The sequence below is a fragment of the Penaeus chinensis genome, chromosome 12 (assembly GCF_019202785.1).
Source record: "Penaeus chinensis breed Huanghai No. 1 chromosome 12, ASM1920278v2, whole genome shotgun sequence".
Lineage (NCBI taxonomy): Eukaryota > Metazoa > Arthropoda > Malacostraca > Decapoda > Penaeidae > Penaeus > Penaeus chinensis.
The window spans coordinates 37,673,993-37,693,992 of NC_061830.1; the positions used below are offsets into that span (position 1 = coordinate 37,673,993).

General features: G+C 41.3%; 1 protein-coding gene across 6 annotated transcripts in view; it reads right to left on the bottom strand.

Moving 5' to 3' along the window:
- Nucleotides 1–130: 130 nt before the first annotated feature.
- LOC125031174 (formin-like protein 14) overlaps nt 131–20,000 on the bottom strand; it is a 24,197-nt gene continuing 4,327 nt past the window's right edge. For 2 of the 6 annotated variants that reach the window (XM_047621748.1, XM_047621749.1), the window contains exons 3-8: nt 14,563–14,786; nt 13,391–14,213; nt 12,005–12,183; nt 10,732–10,852; nt 2,343–2,452; nt 131–391 (exon numbers count right to left, since the gene is read on the bottom strand). In XM_047621748.1, coding sequence (XP_047477704.1) covers nt 2,363–2,452; nt 10,732–10,852; nt 12,005–12,183; nt 13,391–14,213; nt 14,563–14,786 — 1,437 coding nt within the window. In that variant the 3' untranslated portion in view covers nt 131–391; nt 2,343–2,362. The remainder of the gene's footprint in view (nt 392–2,342; nt 2,453–10,731; nt 10,853–12,004; nt 12,184–13,390; nt 14,214–14,562; nt 14,787–20,000) is intronic. The other 4 variants (XM_047621754.1, XM_047621750.1, XM_047621753.1 and 1 more) reach the window with 4 other exon arrangements.

Consider the following 20,000-nt stretch of genomic DNA (forward strand, 5'->3'; position numbering starts at 1 on the left):
TAAATAATAATAATGATAACAGTAATAATAATAGCAGCAATAATAAATAATCATAATCATAATAATACTAATAATGATAACAATAATACTAATACTAATAATGATACTGATAATGATAATAATAATGGTAATAGTGATATCACTAGCATCATTAGTAAGAATTGAAAAAAAATCATAATGATAATGAAAATGATTCTAACAATAATAACAATAACAATAACATTAATAATAGTATCGACATTTCATCAAAAGCAAATACGTTGTTTTCTTCGTCTCGCGTGACCTCCTTCGACCTGACATGGGAGGAAGTGGGTCAAGGCGCCGTGTTGTTTTTGTTCCTCTTCCAGGCAGTATAGTTTTTGAGGCGTTGATGAAATTCCTTCTTACACTCCTGGAAAGAACGAAAGGAAGAGAGGCAGTGAGAGGAGGAGAAAGGAGGAGAGGCAGTGAGAGGAGGAGAAAGGAGGAGAGGCAGTGAGAGGAGGAGAAAGGAGGAGAGGCAGTGAGAGTAAGAGAAAGGAGGAGAGGCAGTGAGAGTAAGAGAAAGGAGGAGAGGCAGTGAGAGTAAGAGAAAGGATTTAAGGTGAGTGAAAAGGTGTGAGGTATTTTTTTATTTGTTTGTTTGTTTGTTTGTGTTGTGGGTTAGGTTTTTAGACGTGTGTAGAGAGTTCGGTATGTATATTCGCACGGTCATGGATCTATATACTCAAACACATAACACATAAGGTTACATAACACATACATATGCATGTTGTAAATAATAAACCGTGTTTTATATACATTTATATACAGAATATGCAAATGATAATGCACAAAACATTCTAATGAATATGCCAATGGGAAAGGATATATACATGATGGTTAATATAGAAACAACATCAATAATGATGTAATTAACGTCAAAATATTTACAATAACAACAATAAATCATATAGGTTATAAGTACAAACATTTAATTAATAATGCTGTGGATGTGGAAGATGGTAATTACAATGATAAAGACGATATTAAGAACAAAATTAAAAACAGAAAAATATTTTTACAAAATAAATAATAATGACAAAAATAACGAAAATTAATTATGCATATACCTATTGCATATTAATTATACATATGGTAGTTATACTTTTACAAAAATTATGCTGATAAGGACGAAAATAATCAAAATTAATTATGCATATACATATTGCATATTATTTATACACATGTTAGTTATGACCACAATAATGATATTTAACACAGTTCTGATAATTGTGATGATGGAAATAATTACAATAATACTATTATTACTAAGATTATAACTAAAGAAGACTCTTTTCATATTCAAGAAATTGAAAATAAACTGTAATTTGTTGGTTTGTTGTATGAAAAACTACCGGATTATAATCTTAATTATTTTTATTATTTTTTTATTAATATTTTGAAAACAAACGCGCTGCAAGAAATACGGTGGCCACTGTATGCAATCTGTTGCAAGAGACTGCATAAACATGGGCAGAAGAGAATGAAATGAAAAAAATGACTAAAAAATGAGATAATGTTAATAATGATGATATGGATGAGGGTAGTAACGGTAATAATAATAATGATAATACTGACAATAATTGTAATGATAATTGTGACAATGGGCTTCATCATCATAATGATTACAAGGCTGATGATGATGATGATGATGATGATGATGATGATGATGATGATGATGATGATGATGATGATGATGATGATGATGATAATGATAACAATAATAATGATAACAATAATAATGATAAAGGTAATGATGATAATAATAATAATAATAATAATAGTGAGAGAGATAACACTAATAATGACAATAATGATAATAATAATAATAATGATAAAGTTAACAGTTATAAAGGTAATAATAATAATAATAATAACAATAATAATAATAATAAGATAATGATAATAATGATGATGATGATGATAATGTAACCTTATCATAATTGTTTTTATTTTTTTTATTATTATCATCATTACTAGTATCATTGAAATTATTTTTACTACTATTACTACTACCATTATCATTGTCATTAATATTATTATCATCATTATCATTATCATGATCATCATCTTTTTTTTCATTTTAACCATTATTATAATTATCTTATCATTTTTATTATCCATATTATTATCATTGCCATTACTATTATTATTATTACGCATCACACGTCCCACACTGACAAAGCAAGCCGCAAGAAAGAGAGAGAGAAAGAGAAAGAGAGACAGAGAGAGAACAGAAAATTCTATTAAACAATGAACAGAAAACAACCACAAGATAAACAGATAAAGAAAGGGAAAGGCAATAACAACGAAGAAATTACCATCGTTTTGCGGTGTTTTGTTAACGCAATTTTTTTTTCTCTTTCTTCTGTTTCTTCTTCATCGTTCGACTGTATTCCTTCCATCGTCTTTGGAGCTCCTTGTGGCAATGCTGGAAGTAGAGGGGAGATGGAAGAGACGGAGAGAGAAAGATGAGGAGGGAGGGAGGTGAGAGAGACGAAGAGAGAAAGATGAGGAGGGAGGGAGGTGAGAGAGACGAAGAGAGAAAGATGAGGAGGGAGGGAGGTGAGAGAGACGGAGAGAGAAAGATGAGGAGGGAGGGAGGTGAGAGAGACGAAGAGAGAAAGATGAGGAGGGAGGGAGGTGAGAGAGACGGAGAGAGAAAGATGAGGAGGGAGGGAGGTGAGAGAGACGAAGAGAGAAAGATGAGGAGGGAGGGAGGTGAGAGAGACGAAGAGAGAAAGATGAGGAGGGAGGGAGGTGAGAGAGACGGAGAGAGAAAGATGAGGAGGGAGGGAGGTGAGAGAGACGGAGAGAGAAAGATGAGGAGGGAGGGAGGTGAGAGAGACGAAGAGAGAAAGATGAGGAGGGAGGGAGGTGAGAGAGACGGAGAGAGAAAGACAGGGAGGGAGGGAGGTGAGAGAGACGGAGAGAGAAAGACAGAGAGGGACGGAGGTGAGAGAGACGGAGAGAGAAAGACAGGGAGGGAGGGAGGTGAGAGAGACGGAGAGAGAAAGACAGGGAGGGAGGGAGGTGAGAGAGACGGAGAGAGAAAGACAGAGAGGGACGGAGGTGAGAGAGACGGAGAGAGAAAGACAGGGAGGGACGGAGGTGAGAGAGACGGAGAGAGAAAGACAGGGAGGGAGGGAGGTGAGAGAGACGGAGAGAGAAAGACAGGGAGGGAGGGAGGTGAGAGAGACGGAGAGAGAAAGACAGGGAGGGAGGGAGGTGAGAGAGACGAGAGAGAAAGACAGGGAGGAAGGGAGGTGAGAGAGACGGAGAGAGAAAGACAGGGAGGGAGGGAGGTGAGAGAGACGGAGAGAGAAAGACAGGGAGGGAGGGAGGTGAGAGAGACGGAGAGAGAAAGACAGGGAGGGAGGGAGGTGAGAGAGGCGGAGAGAGAAAGACAGGGAGGGAGGGAGGTGAGAGAGGACGGAGAGAGAAAGACAGGGAGGGAGGGAGGTGAGAGAGACGGAGAGAGAGAGACAGGGAGGGAGGGAGGTGAGAGAGACGGAGAGAGAAAGACAGGGAGGGAGGGAGGTGAGAGAGGCGGAGAGAGAAAGACAGGGAGGGAGGGAGGTGAGAGAGACGGAGAGAGAAAGACAGGGAGGAGGGAGGTGAGAGAGACGGAGAGAGAAAGACAGGGAGGGAGGGAGGTGAGAGAGACGGAGAGAGAAAGACAGGGAGGGAGGGAGGTGAGAGAGACGGAGAGAGAAAGACAGGGAGGGAGGGAGGTGAGAGAGACGGAGAGAGAAAGACAGGGAGGGAGGGAGGTGAGAGAGACGGAGAGAGAAAGACAGGGAGGGAGGGAGGTGAGAGAGACGGAGAGAGAAAGACAGGGAGGGAGGGAGGTGAGAGAGACGGAGAGAGAAAGACAGGGAGGGAGGGAGGTGAGAGAGACGGAGAGAGAAAGACAGGGAGGGAGGGAGGTGAGAGAGACGGAGAGAGAAAGACAGGGAGGGAGGGAGGTGAGAGAGACGGAGAGAGAAAGACAGGGAGGGAGGGAGGTGAGAGAGACGGAGAGAGAAAGACAGGGAGGGAGGGAGGTGAGAGAGACGGAGAGAGAAAGACAGGGAGGGAGGGAGGTGAGAGAGACGGAGAGAGAAAGACAGGGAGGGAGGGAGGTGAGAGAGACGGAGAGAGAAAGACAGGGAGGGAGGGAGGTGAGAGAGACGGAGAGAGAAAGACAGGGAGGGAGGGAGGTGAGAGAGACGGAGAGAGAAAGACAGGGAGGGAGGGAGGTGAGAGAGACGGAGAGAGAAAGACAGGGAGGGAGGGAGGTGAGAGAGACGGAGAGAGAAAGACAGGGAGGGAGGGAGGTGAGAGAGACGGAGAGAGAAAGACAGGGAGGGAGGGAGGTGAGAGAGACGGAGAGAGAAAGACAGGGAGGGAGGGAGGTGAGAGAGACGGAGAGAGAAAGACAGGGAGGGAGGGAGGTGAGAGAGACGGAGAGAGAAAGACAGGGAGGGAGGGAGGTGAGAGAGACGGAGAGAGAAAGACAGGGAGGGAGGGAGGTGAGAGAGACGGAGAGAGAAAGACAGGGAGGGAGGGAGGTGAGAGAGACGGAGAGAGAAAGACAGGGAGGGAGGGAGGTGAGAGAGACGGAGAGAGAAAGACAGGGAGGGAGGGAGGTGAGAGAGACGGAGAGAGAAAGACAGGGAGGGAGGGAGGTGAGAGAGACGGAGAGAGAAAGACAGGGAGGGAGGGAGGTGAGAGAGACGGAGAGAGAAAGACAGGGAGGGAGGGAGGTGAGAGAGACGGAGAGAGAAAGACAGGGAGGGAGGGAGGTGAGAGAGACGGAGAGAGAAAGACAGGGAGGGAGGGAGGTGAGAGAGACGGAGAGAGAAAGACAGGGAGGAGGGAGGTGAGAGAGACGGAGAGAGAAAGACAGGGAGGGAGGGAGGTGAGAGAGACGGAGAGAGAAAGACAGGGAGGGAGGGAGGTGAGAGAGACGGAGAGAGAAAGACAGGGAGGGAGGGAGGTGAGAGAGACGGAGAGAGAAAGACAGGGAGGGAGGGAGGTGAGAGAGACGGAGAGAGAAAGACAGGGAGGGAGGGAGGTGAGAGAGACGGAGAGAGAAAGACAGGGAGGGAGGGAGGTGAGAGAGACGGAGAGAGAAAGACAGGGAGGGAGGGAGGTGAGAGAGACGGAGAGAGAAAGACAGGGAGGGAGGGAGGTGAGAGAGACGGAGAGAGAAAGACAGGGAAAGGAGGGAGGTGAGAGAGACGGAGAGAGAAAGACAGGGAGGGAGGGAGGTGAGAGAGACGGAGAGAGAAAGACAGGGAGGGAGGGAGGTGAGAGAGACGGAGAGAGAAAGACAGGGAGGGAGGGAGGTGAGAGAGACGGAGAGAGAAAGACAGGGAGGGAGGGAAGATGAGAGAGACGGAGAGAGAAAGACAGGGAGGGAGGGAGATGAGAGAGACGGAGAGAGAAAGACAGGGGAGGGAGGGAGGTGAGAGAGACGGAGAGAGAAAGACAGGGAGGGAGGGAGATGAGAGAGACGGAGAGAGAGAGACAGGGAGGGAGGGAGGTGAGAGAGACGGAGAGAGAAAGACAGGGAAAGAGGGAGGTGAGAGAGACGGAGAGAGAAAGACAGGGAGGGAGGGAGGTGAGAGAGACGGAGAGCGAAAGACAGGGAGGGAGGGAGGAGGTGAGAGAGACGGAGAGAGAAATATGGGGAGGGAGGCAGGTGAGAGAGACGGAGAGAGAAAGACAGGGAGGGAGGGAGGTGAGAGAGACGGAGAGAGAAAGACAGGGAGGGAGGAAGATGAGAGAGACGGAGAGAGAAAGACAGGGAGGGAGGGAGATGGGAGAGACGGAGAGAGAAAGACAGGGAGGGAGGGAGGTGTGAGAGACGGAGAGAGAAAGACAGGGAGAGAGGGAGGTGAGAGAGACGGAGAGAGAAAGACAGGGAAAGAGGGAGGTGAGAGAGACGGAGAGAGAAAGACAGGGAGGGAGGGAGGTGAGAGAGACGGAGAGAGAAAGACAGGGAGGGAGGAAGATGAGAGAGACGGAGAGAGAAAGACAGGGAGTGAGGGAGGTGAGAGAGACGGAGAGCGAAAGACAAGGAAGGAGGGAGGTGAGAGAGACGGAGAGAGAAAGACAGGGAGGGAGGGAAGTGAGAGAGACGGAGAGAGAAAGATGAGGAGGGAGGGGAAGGAGAAGGACGAGAGAGGAGGAGGAGGAGGAGAGGGAAAAGGATTGGAAATAAAGGGAGATAGGGGGATGGGAAGGACAGAGAGAAACAGATGAGGAGGGAGGGAGATGAAAGAGAAGGAGAAAAAGAAAAAGGGGTAGTGGGAGAGACGGCGAGAGAAAGGGAGGAAGAGAAGGAAGTGATAAGAGGAGGGGGGGGGGAGGGGATGAAAGAAAAAACAGATAGGGACATAGAAGAGACGGTAAGAGAAAGGGAAAAGAGAGGAGAAAGAAGAAGGGAAGCAAGAGAGAGTAAGGAGGAAAGGGAAAAAGTGGGAGAGGGAGAGAGGGGATGATAGGGGAGGGAAAGGGAGGGAAAAATTGCATAAGAAAGGATGAGAAATGGAGTGGGAAGGAGTGAAAGAGGGTGATAGAGGAGATGGAGATGAAGGAAAGAGAGAGAGAGAGAGAGAGAGAGAGAGAGAGAGAGAGAGAGAGAGAGAGAGAGAGAGAGAGAGAGAGAGAGAGAGAGAGAGAGAGAGGGTGGGGAGAGAGAGAACGAGAGCGAGAGAAAGAGAGAGAGAAAAAGAGCGAGCGAGTGAATGAGAGAGAGAGATAGAGAGAGAGAGAGAGAGAGAGAGAGAGAGAGAGAACGAGAGCGAGAGAAAGAAAGAGAGAGAGAGAGAGAGAGAGAGAGAGAGAGAGAGAGAGAGAGAGAGAGAGAGAGAGAGAGAGAGAGAGAGAGAGAGAGAGAGAGAAAGGAGAGCAGGCGAACAGACAGACAGAATATGGATCGTATTTCTACCTTACGTGTATACAAAAGCATTAAAATATTTCCTGTAAAAAGCATTGCATAAAATCAACAACTATTAATCAACATGTGCACCTCCTGATCGCAGAAATAAGCACCACTCAGTCACCCTGTCAACATGACAATCAACATCCAGGCATATATTTGAGGTCATGCGTTGGTTTTGAAAATTAATGATAGATTTTGGGTTTGTATGTCCCTTGAGAAACCTTCTGTTCCTACATTTTTAAAAACTTATTATTTAAAATCATTGAATAATTTGTACGATATTAATAATTATATCATTGACACGTATGGTTATGGTGACCATGATTATAATGATTATATCAATAATGATAATGGTGATGAAGACAGGGATAAAAACAGTAATGATAATGATAATGATAATAACAACAATAATGGGATTGATGATAACAATGATTGTAATAATGATAATGATCATAATAATGATTATAGATATAATAGCAATGATAACGATAATAGTCCCAATAATAATGATAATAGTGATAATGATAATGATAATGATAATGGTTATAAGGATAATACTAATGAAAATGATAATGATATTTCTACTACAGCGAGAACTACTACTACTATTACTACTGCAACTACTATTACTTTTACTTATATTACTTCTACTACTACTGCTAATCATAATAATAATAGTAATACTTAGTAAAAGTAATACTATTACTAAAACCAATAATAATAACAATAATAATAATGATAATAGTGATAATAATAATGATAATGATAATTATGAGAACGAAAATAACAATAATAGTAATAATAAGAGTGATAATGATAATGGTAGCAATAATAATAATGATATTATAAACAGACAAAAAAAAAAAGTGTGTGTGTGTGTGTGTGTGTGTGTGTGTGTGTGTGTATCTTTATCAGAGAACCTTTGAGAACACATGTCACATCTACTTGAAGAAAAAAAAAAAAAAAAAAAAAAAAGAAGATAAATAGAAAGATGAAAAAAATACTAATTCACGGAATTTCTCCAGAATCTTACAACAGAGAACAAAAAAAAAAAAAAAAAAAAAAAAAAAAAACTCATGCCAGGCGCCCTTTTAAAAGTGGAGAAAAGCTGAATTCCGGGTAAAATTAGGAGCAGCGACAGAACGAAATGAATGGCTGGCATTTATCATTAACCCTGACATGAATTCGTCTTTGGTGAGGCTGAGACTCTGCAGGCTTTGATGTCGGATGATAAAGAAGGATTCAGTGAAGAAGTATCTTTTTTTGGAGGTAGAGGAGGAGGGGGAGGTGGAGGAAGAGAGGGTGGGGGTGGGGGTTGAGGTTGAGGAGAGGGGTGGGGGGAGTGGAGGAGGAGAGGGTGGGGGGTTGAGGTGGAGGAAGAGAGGCTGGGGGTGGGGGGAGTGGAGGAGGAGAGGGTGGGGGGTTGAGGTGGAGGAGAGGGGTGGGGGGGTAGGAGTGGAGGAGGAGAGGGATGGGGGAGAGCTGGAAGAGGAGCGGGAGAGGGGTGGGGGGTGGGGGTGGAGAAGGAGGGGGGAGGAAGGTGGAAGAGGAGGGGGAGAGGGGTGGGGGGAGGTTGAGGAGGAGGAGAGGGGGGGGTTGAGGTGGAGGAGAGGGATGGGGGGGAGGTTGAGGTGGAGGAGGAGGAGAGGGATGGGGGAGAGGTGGAAGAGGAGGAGAGGGGTGGGAGGTGGGGGAGGTTGAGGAGGAGGAGGAGAGGGGTGGGGGGAGGCTGAGGAGAAGGAGGAGGGGGGGTGGTTGAGGAGGAGGAGGATAGGGGTGGGGGGAGGTTTAACTTGGGGGGGGGGAGATCTAGCTTTCGCTCATCTCACTATAAAATCTCACTCCTTTTCTCACTCTCTCTCTTTCTCACTAGTTTGCTTTTCTTTCACACTTATCGGTTCTCTCTCTCTCTCTCTCTCTCTCTCTCTCTCTCTCTCTCTCTCTCTCTCTCTCTCTCTCTCTCTCTCTTTCTTACTCTATCTCTCTCTCTTTCCTTCTTTTTTCTTCCTTTCTCTTTCGATTTTCTTTTACTCTTTTCTCTTCTTTCTTCCTCTAGTCTTCTCTCATCTCTTGCTTTTTATCTCTTTCTTTTCTCATTTTAAAACCAAGTGTGTGTGTGTGTGTATGTGTGTGTGTGTGTGTTCGAGGACGTGTGTGTGTGTGTGTGTTTGTGTGCGTGTTCGCGCGCGCGTGTGTGGGTGTGCTTTGTGTGCGTGTGAATGCACGAATGAAAGAATGAATGGATGAATGGGTACACTTTGCAATTCCAGTATAGCCCCTTGTGGTGACTTCCCTTGACCTGACCTTTACAAAACGACCTCAGCTCTCCGGACGTCTATATAAAACGACTCTAAAGTCAACAAAACGCCACAACTCAAACTACACAATATATATATAATACAATATAACGATAATCAACAAAATATAAACAATAAACAATATAAACAATAAACAATATACATCAAAACACTATAACAATATCTTACTGTATCTGTATCATCCTCCTCAATCAATAAAGATTTTTTCTTTTTCTCCAAATGGACACCTGTCTCCTCTTTTATTAAGCTTCAGGTGTGACTGAGAGATCTATGTCATTATTCCCCTCACTTTCCTCATAATGCAAGAATATTGAATGCAATTGCTCAAGGCTTTTGAGTGTTTACACCTGCTACCGAGATCCAGGTAATTCCCTTAGTGATAGATTATATTTTGTCTAGTTACTGAGGTGATAATGAAAATAATGATGATGATGGTGATGATGATGATAATAATCATATAAATAATAATAATAATAATAATAATAATAATAATAATAATAATAATAATAATAATAATAATAATAATAATAATGATAATGATAATAATAATAATAATAATAATGATAATGATAATAATAATAATAATAGTGAAAATAATAATAATAACATAAAGAAAGTAGAAAAAATAACAAATATACAAATAAAAAAATATTAAAAGGGATTTGAACGCTTGTTTGTTTGTTTTTTGTTGTCATTGTTTTTACTATTGTTTTTGTTGTTTTCTTTCTGTTTAATCTCATCACTATGGCTATTTGTTATTATCACTGTTGTTGTTTTTTGTATAATTATATCCTTGCATGCACATAAAACAAAGAAACAATCTTAACGATGCCTAGATCGAATCCCTATTGTAGTTTTGATATTAATCCTATGATTTAGTTGTATTATAGGCCTATCAAGAACGTTTCCGTGCATGACGATGTATTTATTTGGTGTCACTGTGTTTGTTCTTTATAACAGGCACATGGAATCGATTAGTCAAGGATCTGTAATATCTCCTGCTTATACGAAGTACTTTATACCAAAAAAAACTAAGCACGTATGCAAATTCTAAAGGCAAATTGTTTTAGTTCCTTAAAACGTGATTCAACTTTTCTTTAGCGAATTAAAACAGTCAATTTATGATTCTTAAAACGATAAATTATATCAATCAACTGGAGACTATCGATTCATCAGAAAAAAAAAAAAAAACATAAACAAATAACTGAATGAATAGATAGATAGACAGATGGATGAAATAATAAATAAATAAAAGAAAAAAAGCACAAACAAATACTTAAATAAATAAATAGATAGACAGACGGATAAAATAACAAATAAATAAAAGAAAAAAACACAAACAAATACTTGAATAAATAAATAGATAGACAGATGGATAAAATAATAAAGAAAACAGATACACAAATAGGCAAAAATAACTAAGTAAGCAGATAGATAAATGAATAGATAAGGCCTCACCTTAACCAACAGGGGATCATAAGAGGTGTTAATAGCATGGCGAATCTCATTATAAGTCCATGTACTGACTTCGATCTTCTTAGCCTTTGATGATGCCATGCCCTTCCAGACGCCCTGCCTTCTGAGGAGGAAAGACTTGGGTCGGAATGGGTGGGAATGTGTACACACACGCACACACGCACGCACACACACGCAGGCACACACACACACACACACACACACACACACACACACACACACACACACACACACACACACACACATACACACACACACACACACACACACACACACACACATATATATATGTATGTATGTATGTATGTATGTGTGTATGTCTATGTATATGTATATATATATACATATACATATATGTGTGTGTCTATATAAATATATATATATATATATATATATATATATATGCGTATGTATATATGTATATATATATATACATATATATATACATGTATAAATATGTATGTGCATGTGCATGTGCATGTGCATGTGCATGTGTGTGTGTGTGTGTGTGTGTGTGTGTGTGTGTGTGTGTGTGTGTGTATATAAATTTATATATGTGTATGTATACAATTATTTAGTTCTTGGGATAATACAGATATTATTTACTGTTATGAAATAGCCCCATTGAGAAGTAACATAATTAATTCATCAGATCATCACTCCAAACCGGATTTAAAAAAAATATATTTTCAGGAGTTACAGGATTTGGTCACAACGTAGATACGGTGCGTGAGGGACAGTTACTTAGAACTGGATCTATTTTGGGGAAGTCATTATCAATAGGAAAAAAGCGAGACAAGGAAAGGGTGGAGAAAGAAGGAGATAAAGACGGATCCGTAAATTTGATTTAAAAAAGAAAATGCTGAATGTGAAAGAAAGATTTGCAAATAACGAAAGAAAGAATTCCCATAAAATATCAAGATTAGGAGAGATTCGCAAAAAAAAAAAAAAAAAAAAAAAAAAAAAAAAAAAAAATTAAAACATGAAAGAAAGTTGGGATTTGCAAAATACGAAATACAGAGAAAAAATCACTAAGCTATCAAAGATAGAAAGATCCACAATATATGAAAAAATAAGGGATGAGCAGAGACAAAAAAAAGGAATAGAAACTGATCATACAACAAAAAGATAAGAGAGACAGAGAGAGAGAGAGAGAGAGAGAGAGAGAGAGAAAGAAAGAGAGAGAGAGACAGACAGACACAGACACAGACACAGACACAGAAAAAGAGAGAAAAAGATAAAACAGAAACATTACCTGCCGACAGGAACAATGCCACTGGGGCTGGTAGGCGAGGCAGGGGCAGGGGAGGAAGATTCAGAGGAGATCGAGAATTCAAGCAATGAAACCTCAGACAGTTGAACAGCCAGCGCCAAATCCTGTTCTTCCTGCTTCTGTTTCCCTTGCAGCTCTTCGATCCAGGTAACCTCGTCTCCCTGGTGAATAGTTGAAGAATATGTAAACACATAGATTAAAAAAAAAAAAAAATAGATAAAAAAGGACTGTAGTTAGATTAAATAGATAAAAAAGTAAATACGTGTGTGTGTGTGTGTGTGTGTGTGTGTGTGTGTGTGTGTGTGTGTGTTTGGGGGGCGGTGGGGGGGGGGAGTTATATGTTATAATCTACACTGTTGAATTATCACTGAACATTTTAAAAAGTCAGTTTTTTTGTGAGTGTTAGATGTTACAAACTGCACTGTTGAACTGTCTTTGAATATTGAAAAAGTCGGAGAGTTGAATTATCATTGAACATTTAGAAAAAGTCCTGAGAGTTAAATATTATAAATTAAAACTACACCGTTGAACTATCACTGAACTCTGAATATTGAAAAAAAAAAACCGCCAGCATTTTTTTTTTTTTTTCTTTTTGGAAGAGTTAAATTTTATGAACACCGGAAGAACACGGGCTCGTCAGGTAATTTTAATAAGCAAATCAGATGTTATAAACCTCTCTGTTGATCTATCATCGTACAATGAATTAGAAAAAACACAATTTATTATGCATATCTTCATGAATGAGGCAGATGTTATATAATACACTAGTTGTTGAGTTTTATTGTTTCTATGCTCATAAAGGTTTTTTTTTTTTTTTTTTTTTTTTTTTTTTTTTTTTTTTTTTTTTTTTTTTTTAGCTAAACGATTAATCTTTTTCCGTGAGAAATTACCTGTTATAGTTCTGTTTATTTCTCCTATGAAAAAAATAAACGAAAAAGGATTAATTTTATCTTGATATTCAGCAACGTCTGAGGACTACGTATGTATGTATCTGCCTATCTATCTAGTTATTTATTTATCTATTTATCTGTCTGTTTGTTTGTCTGTTTGTGTGTTTGTCTGTCTGTCTGTCTGTCAGTCAGTCAGTCAGTCAGTCAGTCAGTCAGTCAGTCAGTCAGTCAGTCAGTCAGTCAGTCAGTCAGTCAGTCAGTCAGTCAGTCACTCAGTCAGTCAGTCAGTCAGTCAGTCAGTCTGTCTGTCTGTCTGTCTGTCTTTGTTTGTTTGTCTGTCTGCTTGTCTATCTATTTGTCTGGTTACTTATCTGTCTTTTCTATCTATTTCTCTTATATTTATCTCTCTCTCTATCTCTCTATCTATTTATCTATCTACCTATTCGTCTGAGTATCTATCAATCTCTTCTCTAGATACCTTCAGAAGAGGAACGACTTCATGGTCTATGCAGAGCTTCCTGGCTGGTTCTTCGCACGTTCTGCACCACAGATCCTCGTCCAGGTTCTCTCCGGAAGGGGGCGCTGACGGGGAGACAGGGGACGTCGAGTCAGAGGGAGGTCGTGGGCGGGGGGGGAGGTTCGAGTCTTCAGAGAATCGCGAAAGAGTTGGGTATATTTGGTGCAGCTTGCTTGGAGGGGGGACTGAGGGAGAGGATGAAGAAGGAGGGGGAATAGGGTAGGGAGAAAGGGGTGGTGGAGCGCAAAGAGGGAGAGGATGGCGAGAGGAAGATAGAAGTGGTGGGGAAGGTGGAGGGGGGTAAGCAGGTGGAGGAGGGTAAGCAGTTGGGGGAGGCGGAGAAGAAGGAGAACGAGAAGAAAGAGGTCGCGAGGGGTAAGCTGACGGAGGACTCTGCTGAGGTCCGCCGAACGGGAAGGGCGGTGGAGGCTGGACGACGATGCCTTCAGGAGGAGGTGCTCGCTCTCCTCCACCAGCTGCAGGAGGGGGGAGAGGCGCGGGGGCTCGACGACCACCCATGGAGACGGATTGAGGAGAAGGTGTTCTCAGAAGAAAAGGAGGCGGTCGATTCCTCTGAGGAAGAGGAGGAGGAGGAGGCGAGGACCGTTGGGAGAGAGGGTGGTCGGAAGCCAAGGGAGGAGAATGTTGCTGCTTCATGGGAAACACGGGGACACCCATTGCCTTTACTCTGTCCGCACCTGTAGCCTGGGCATGCTTGTGCTGAGTCTCTCCGTCGTCCAAGCTTCCCAGCCGGATGAGGTGACGGAGGTGAGCAACGATATACCTTGGATGAAAGTTAGAATGTTTAAGACAACTTCAGACACGCAGACACACTGTTGCACGTAAGTACAGTTTAAGAGGTTTTAATATACATATCCAATGCTAGCATATCACTGCACATCATTTGAATCTTTTCTATTAAATAATACAAAAAAATAATAATAGTAGATAAATGAAATAAATTAATAGATAATAGTAATGATAATGATAACTACATAGCAATAAATAAATCTCTGAGAAAAACAAGACGAATATATAAAAAAATAACAGAATAAGATACAACAAATTCCTAATCAGACCCAGCTTCGACCCATTCCCAAACCCTAACTTACACCCACTCCCAAAAACCTCACCTATTCGTCTGCATCTTGTCCGTCAAAATGTTCTGCCGACAGATAGGACACTGGACACTCTGACCTTTCGGGATCTCAGGCTCACTCGCCCCTTGACGCTGGTTTCCGAGGCCTAGGAGGTCGAGAACACAACAGGCGCAGACGGTGTGGAGGCAGGTCATCATCTTCGGGGTACGAGAGCCGTCGTTGTACTGCTCGAAACAAACTGGGCAGTCGAGGCTCTCCTGACGGGGGAGGAACGTGTTTTTTGCTTAGCGTAAAGTCTTGGGGAAGGAATCGGTCATGTGGCAGGCCCTTTGAATCATATTCCTAGGATTTCATTAGAGCATTGGATATAATATTTCTATATAAGATATTTTCTTATATAAAAAAATATTATAAGAAACTACCTTATTATCGTTACCTCTTTTCCACAACACTCAAATTTCCGAAGGCCTATGAATTGATAGTAAAAAAAAAAATTCTCCGCCGTAATACTTTCAAGAATAATTATCTCTATCTGACTGCTACTTTTCAACACTGACGACCTGATAAGTGAATACTGTAACATATATCTTATCTATGTCCTAAGTGATAAATGTGGCATAAGCAAAGGAGATCTGGAGCATACTTGATATATAGTGGACTATCATTTATAATGGTAATAATAATTATGATAATTGATAAACATGATAATAATAGCAGCAACATCAGATATAATAACAGTAACGATTACTAACAGTAACAAAATCAGTGTTACCATCATAGTAACAGTGACAATAAAATATACCAACAATAATGACAGTAATCCCAAGCACCTAATATCGAAAATAAAATTATCCCCACCTAATTACAGCAATTAAGAGATATGTTATAATTACAATCTCCGTTTCACGAATACAGAAATGCAAAAGAGGAAATGAAAGGGAACTGACGTCATAACAGCGCTTCTATAAACACCTCATTTCCGAACACCAGACAGACAGATCAACAAACCCGGCCCATCTTGCACTCAGACGCAAATGGGTTTCGTTTATACGTCAGTAAAGGAAGGTCTGGGTGCCACGGCGAGAGCGTCAGCTGCCACTATGACACCCCGGGAATCGGGTGCCAAAGCTGCTCTTGCTTCTCTTCTCCCCTTCTCCCTTCTTCTTTTCGTTTCTTTGGCTTCTTCTTCTTCTTCTCCTCCTCCTTCTTCTTCTTCTTCTTCTTCTTCTTCTTCTTCTTCTTCTTCTTCTTCTTCTTCTTCTTCTTCTTCTTCTTCTTCTTCTTCTTCTTCTTTCCTTTCTTCTCAACGTTTTTTCGCTCCGTCCCTCTACCCTACTATCTTTTTCCCTTCTCTCCTTCCCTCCCTCCTATCACCTATTCCTCCCTTTCCCCATTCGTCTCCCCTCCCCCCCTCCGTCTCCCCTTTCCCTCCCTCTGTCTCTCCTTCTTCCCTCCGTCTCTCCTTCTTCCTTCCGTCTCCCCTTCCCCTCCTCCATCTCTCCTTCTTCCCTCTGTCTACCCTTTCCCTTATCACCTTACCCTCCCTCCTCCCCCCTCCCACTTCCCCTCCCTCTCTTTCCCCTTCCCCAGCTGCTAATTTGCGTGCGAGCGGGATTTCCCCTCTTGTTAAATTTTACGATTATGCAACACTAAAAACCCGGGGTATCACCTTGCTGGACGCTAAATAAGTCAGCTGTTTCGTTCCGCAGCGAAAGACACACACGTACACATTTCCTTGCATACATGTACGTACATACATACATGTATATATGTTTACGTACATTCTCACCCCTATGATTATAGATACTCAAATATCCACATACACACATAAACAAACAAACTGACAAACAAACAAATACACAAAAACAAACATACACACAAACACACACACACACACACACACACACACACACACACACACACACACACATACACACAACACAAACACACACACACACACACACACACATACATACATACACAAACAAACACACAAACACACAAAAACAAACAAACAAACACACACACACACACACACACACAACACACACACACACACACACACACACAACACACACAAACACACACACACACAAAAACAAACAAACAAACACACACACACAATTCCACATAAACACCCAGACGATGCCCTTGCTGCATCAGGTGTGTGGCTGGTAGAGAGGGAATCTGCCAAATTACAAAGCCATTATAGAATATGTACTACAGAACCCTAGAGGAACATGATACCTCGAGGAAATCTTAAGTGTGTATGCATGGGGTGGGGGGTGAGGGGGGTATATAGGGGGGATGGCTAGGTGGAGGGGTGGATGAGGGGTGGATGGATGAGGGGGATGGAGGAGTGGATGGGTGGATGGGCGAGTGAAGGGAAGGGAGATCGGTGGATGAAGAAGGATGGATGGGTGGATGAGGAAGGTAAATAGGTGGATGAGGAAAATAGATGGATGGATGAGGAAGATAGATGGGTGGATGAGGAAGATTGATGGGTGGATGAGGAAGAGAGATGGGTGGATGAGGAAAATAGATGGGTGGAGGGATGGAGAGATGAATGAGGGGGATGAATGGGTGGAGGGGTGGATGAGAGGGGGGGAAGGGTAGATGTGGATGAGGAATATAGATGGGTGGATGAGGGGTTTGGATGGGGATGGATGAGGGAGATGGATGGGGGAAAGAGGAAGAGAAAAGGGTGAAGGGGAGAGGAAAAGGAAAGAGGGAAGAGGAGAGGGTGAGAGTATAATGATGAGAGAAAAATAAAGAAGGGAGGGAAGGAGAGCTTTGAAAGGAAGAGGGATAAAAAGAGAAAAGGAGAGAGGAAGAAGAAGGGAAAAGGATATGATAGGGAGTAAAGAAGATAAGAGAAGAGAGGAGAGAGAGGAGAGAAGCAAGAGTGAAGGAAAGAAAGGAGAATAAGAACTAATGCGAGAATTAGAAGCGAAAGGGAGAAGGGAGAAAAGAAGAGAAAATAGGAAAGGCAGGGGTAAAAATAAGAGAAGATGAGGAGAAGAAGAGATGAAGAGAAAAGAGACAAGACGAGCAAGACACATCAAACACCAAAAAATGCAATGTCGAAATGATTACAGCAACATAAGATGAAATCTGAGACCGAGGGAGAGTGTTGTTGCAAGGTTGCAAAGATTATACCACGCAATCTCATAACACGTTGTGGATGTGGGTCTGTTCCTCCTGACGGGTCACTGAACTAATAAAGAACATGAAATAGATGTTCTTATCCGACAGACGATTCTCTCAACGAAAGCCTTGCCTGTCTCCGTGCCGCGTGTGCTCTCTTCCGTTTCGTTGCAAAGATGGCGGTGATACAAAGGCAGTTTTATTATAGCAAAGAGATGTCATTTGCCTTCCTTCATTTTGGGGGGTGTCTTTTTTTCTCTCTCTCTTTCTCTCGATTTTGTCTCTTTCTTTCTTTCTTTCTTTTTTCTATCTCATATTCTCGCACTTTCACATTTTCTTTCGACTCTCTCTCTCTCTCTCTCTCTCTCTCTCTCTCTCTCTCTCTCTCTCTCTCTCTCTCTCTCTCTCTCTCTCTCTCTCTCTCTCTCTCTCTCTCACTCTCTCTCTCTCTCCAGTTCTCTTTTCCCCACCTAATTCTCGTTTCCATTTTATCTTCCTGCTCTCTTATCCTCTTCGCTCTGAGAACCTCGAAGCAAATGCAAAAGGAATCTAATATAATTTGATATCAAGGACATCCAAATCATTTAATTGGACTTCCGGAATAATCACTGGCAACTGATTGATAATCCGGACACGCATTGCAGAAATGAAATCGATATTTTATTCAAAGGATTTATGAATATTCATACAGGCATACAAACATCAATATATATGCGCATTCATACATAGGTGCTTACACGTAAATATATATACTTATATATATATATATATATATATAGAGAGAGAGAGAGAGAGAGAGTGAGAGAGAGAGAGAGAGAGAGAGAGAGAGAGAGAGAGAGAGAGAGGGAGAGAGGGAGGGGGGAAAAGAGAGAGAGAGAGAGAGAGAGAGAGAGAGAGAGAGAGAGAGAGAGAGAGAGAGAGAGAGAGAGAGAGAGAGAGAGAGAGAGAGAGAGAGAGACAAAAACAGAGAGACAGAAAGACAAGCAGATAGATAGATAGATAGATAGATAGTTAGAGGATAAATATATAGCTGGTTAGAATATACATAGGTTAATAGATAGAGAGACAAAGATAGATAAAAAGACATATAGATAGATAGAGAGATAGACAAGTAGGTAGATAGAGAGATAGACAAGTAGGTAGATAGATAGGTCGGTAGACAGAGAGATAGATAGATAGATAGATATATAGATAGATAGGTAGACAGATAGATAGATAGACAGATAGATAGGTAGGTAGATAGATAGATAGACAAATATATAGAAAGATAGATAAACAGACAGACAAACAGATAGACAGATAGATAATACTTGGTCAATTTCAAATTTTCTTCCTTAAAGCAAATTTCAAAATCTAAAATGGATTAAGGTCAACGCATTCATTTTATAACTCTGATTATTATTGCTAACGTCTGGGCTAAGTGCCAAAGAGCGAAGCAGGGGAGAAGGATAGAGAAGAGAAGAAAGAAGGAAAGGAAGGGAGAGAGAGAGAAGGATAAAGAGGTAAGATAAAACGGAAAGAGAAAAAAAATGGAAAAAAAGGAAAGAAAGAGAGAAGAAGGAAGAAATCTGAGGAAGAATGAGATAGGGAAGGAGGAAGGAAGACTCGAGAAGAGGGAACAGAAGAACGGAGAAAGAAAAGAAAAAGAGAAAGAGAAAAGGGGGAAAAGAGGTTCGTAGAAAAGGAATTTAAGACAAAATGGAGAATCAAAGGAAAGAGAGAACAACAGAAAGTATAAAATAAAATAGAAAATAGAAGCAAAGACAAAGAAAAGGGAAGAAAAGAAGAAGAGGAAGTAAGAAAGGAGAAAAAGAGTGGAAGAAGGGAGGGGGAGGAAGAGAGGACCGGAAAAGAAAAAAAAAGACATGTAGATGGATAGAATAACGGAATAGAAGAAGAAAAAAAAAAGGAATACTTAGGAAAAATACTAATAAATTATATCCCAGAAATGATATAGATTCAGACAAGGATGGATGAGTCTGCTCAGTTCATATCATATCTTCATCAAGTGTAATCTATTTTCCTTGAAAATTATGATAACGAAGATAATACTGCATAAAGCAACGCTATCATGCTTCTTAATCTTTGTTATTATTATCATTAATATTATCATTATCATTATTATCATTACCTTTAAACTTATAATTAATAATAATAATGATGCTACTATTATCATTATTATCATTATCATTATCATTATAAATATTATTATTATTATTATTATTACTATTATCATGATCATCATATTTTTATTATTATTACTGTTATTATTACTGTTATTGTTATTAGCATTATTACTATTTCATAATTATTATTACTTTTAT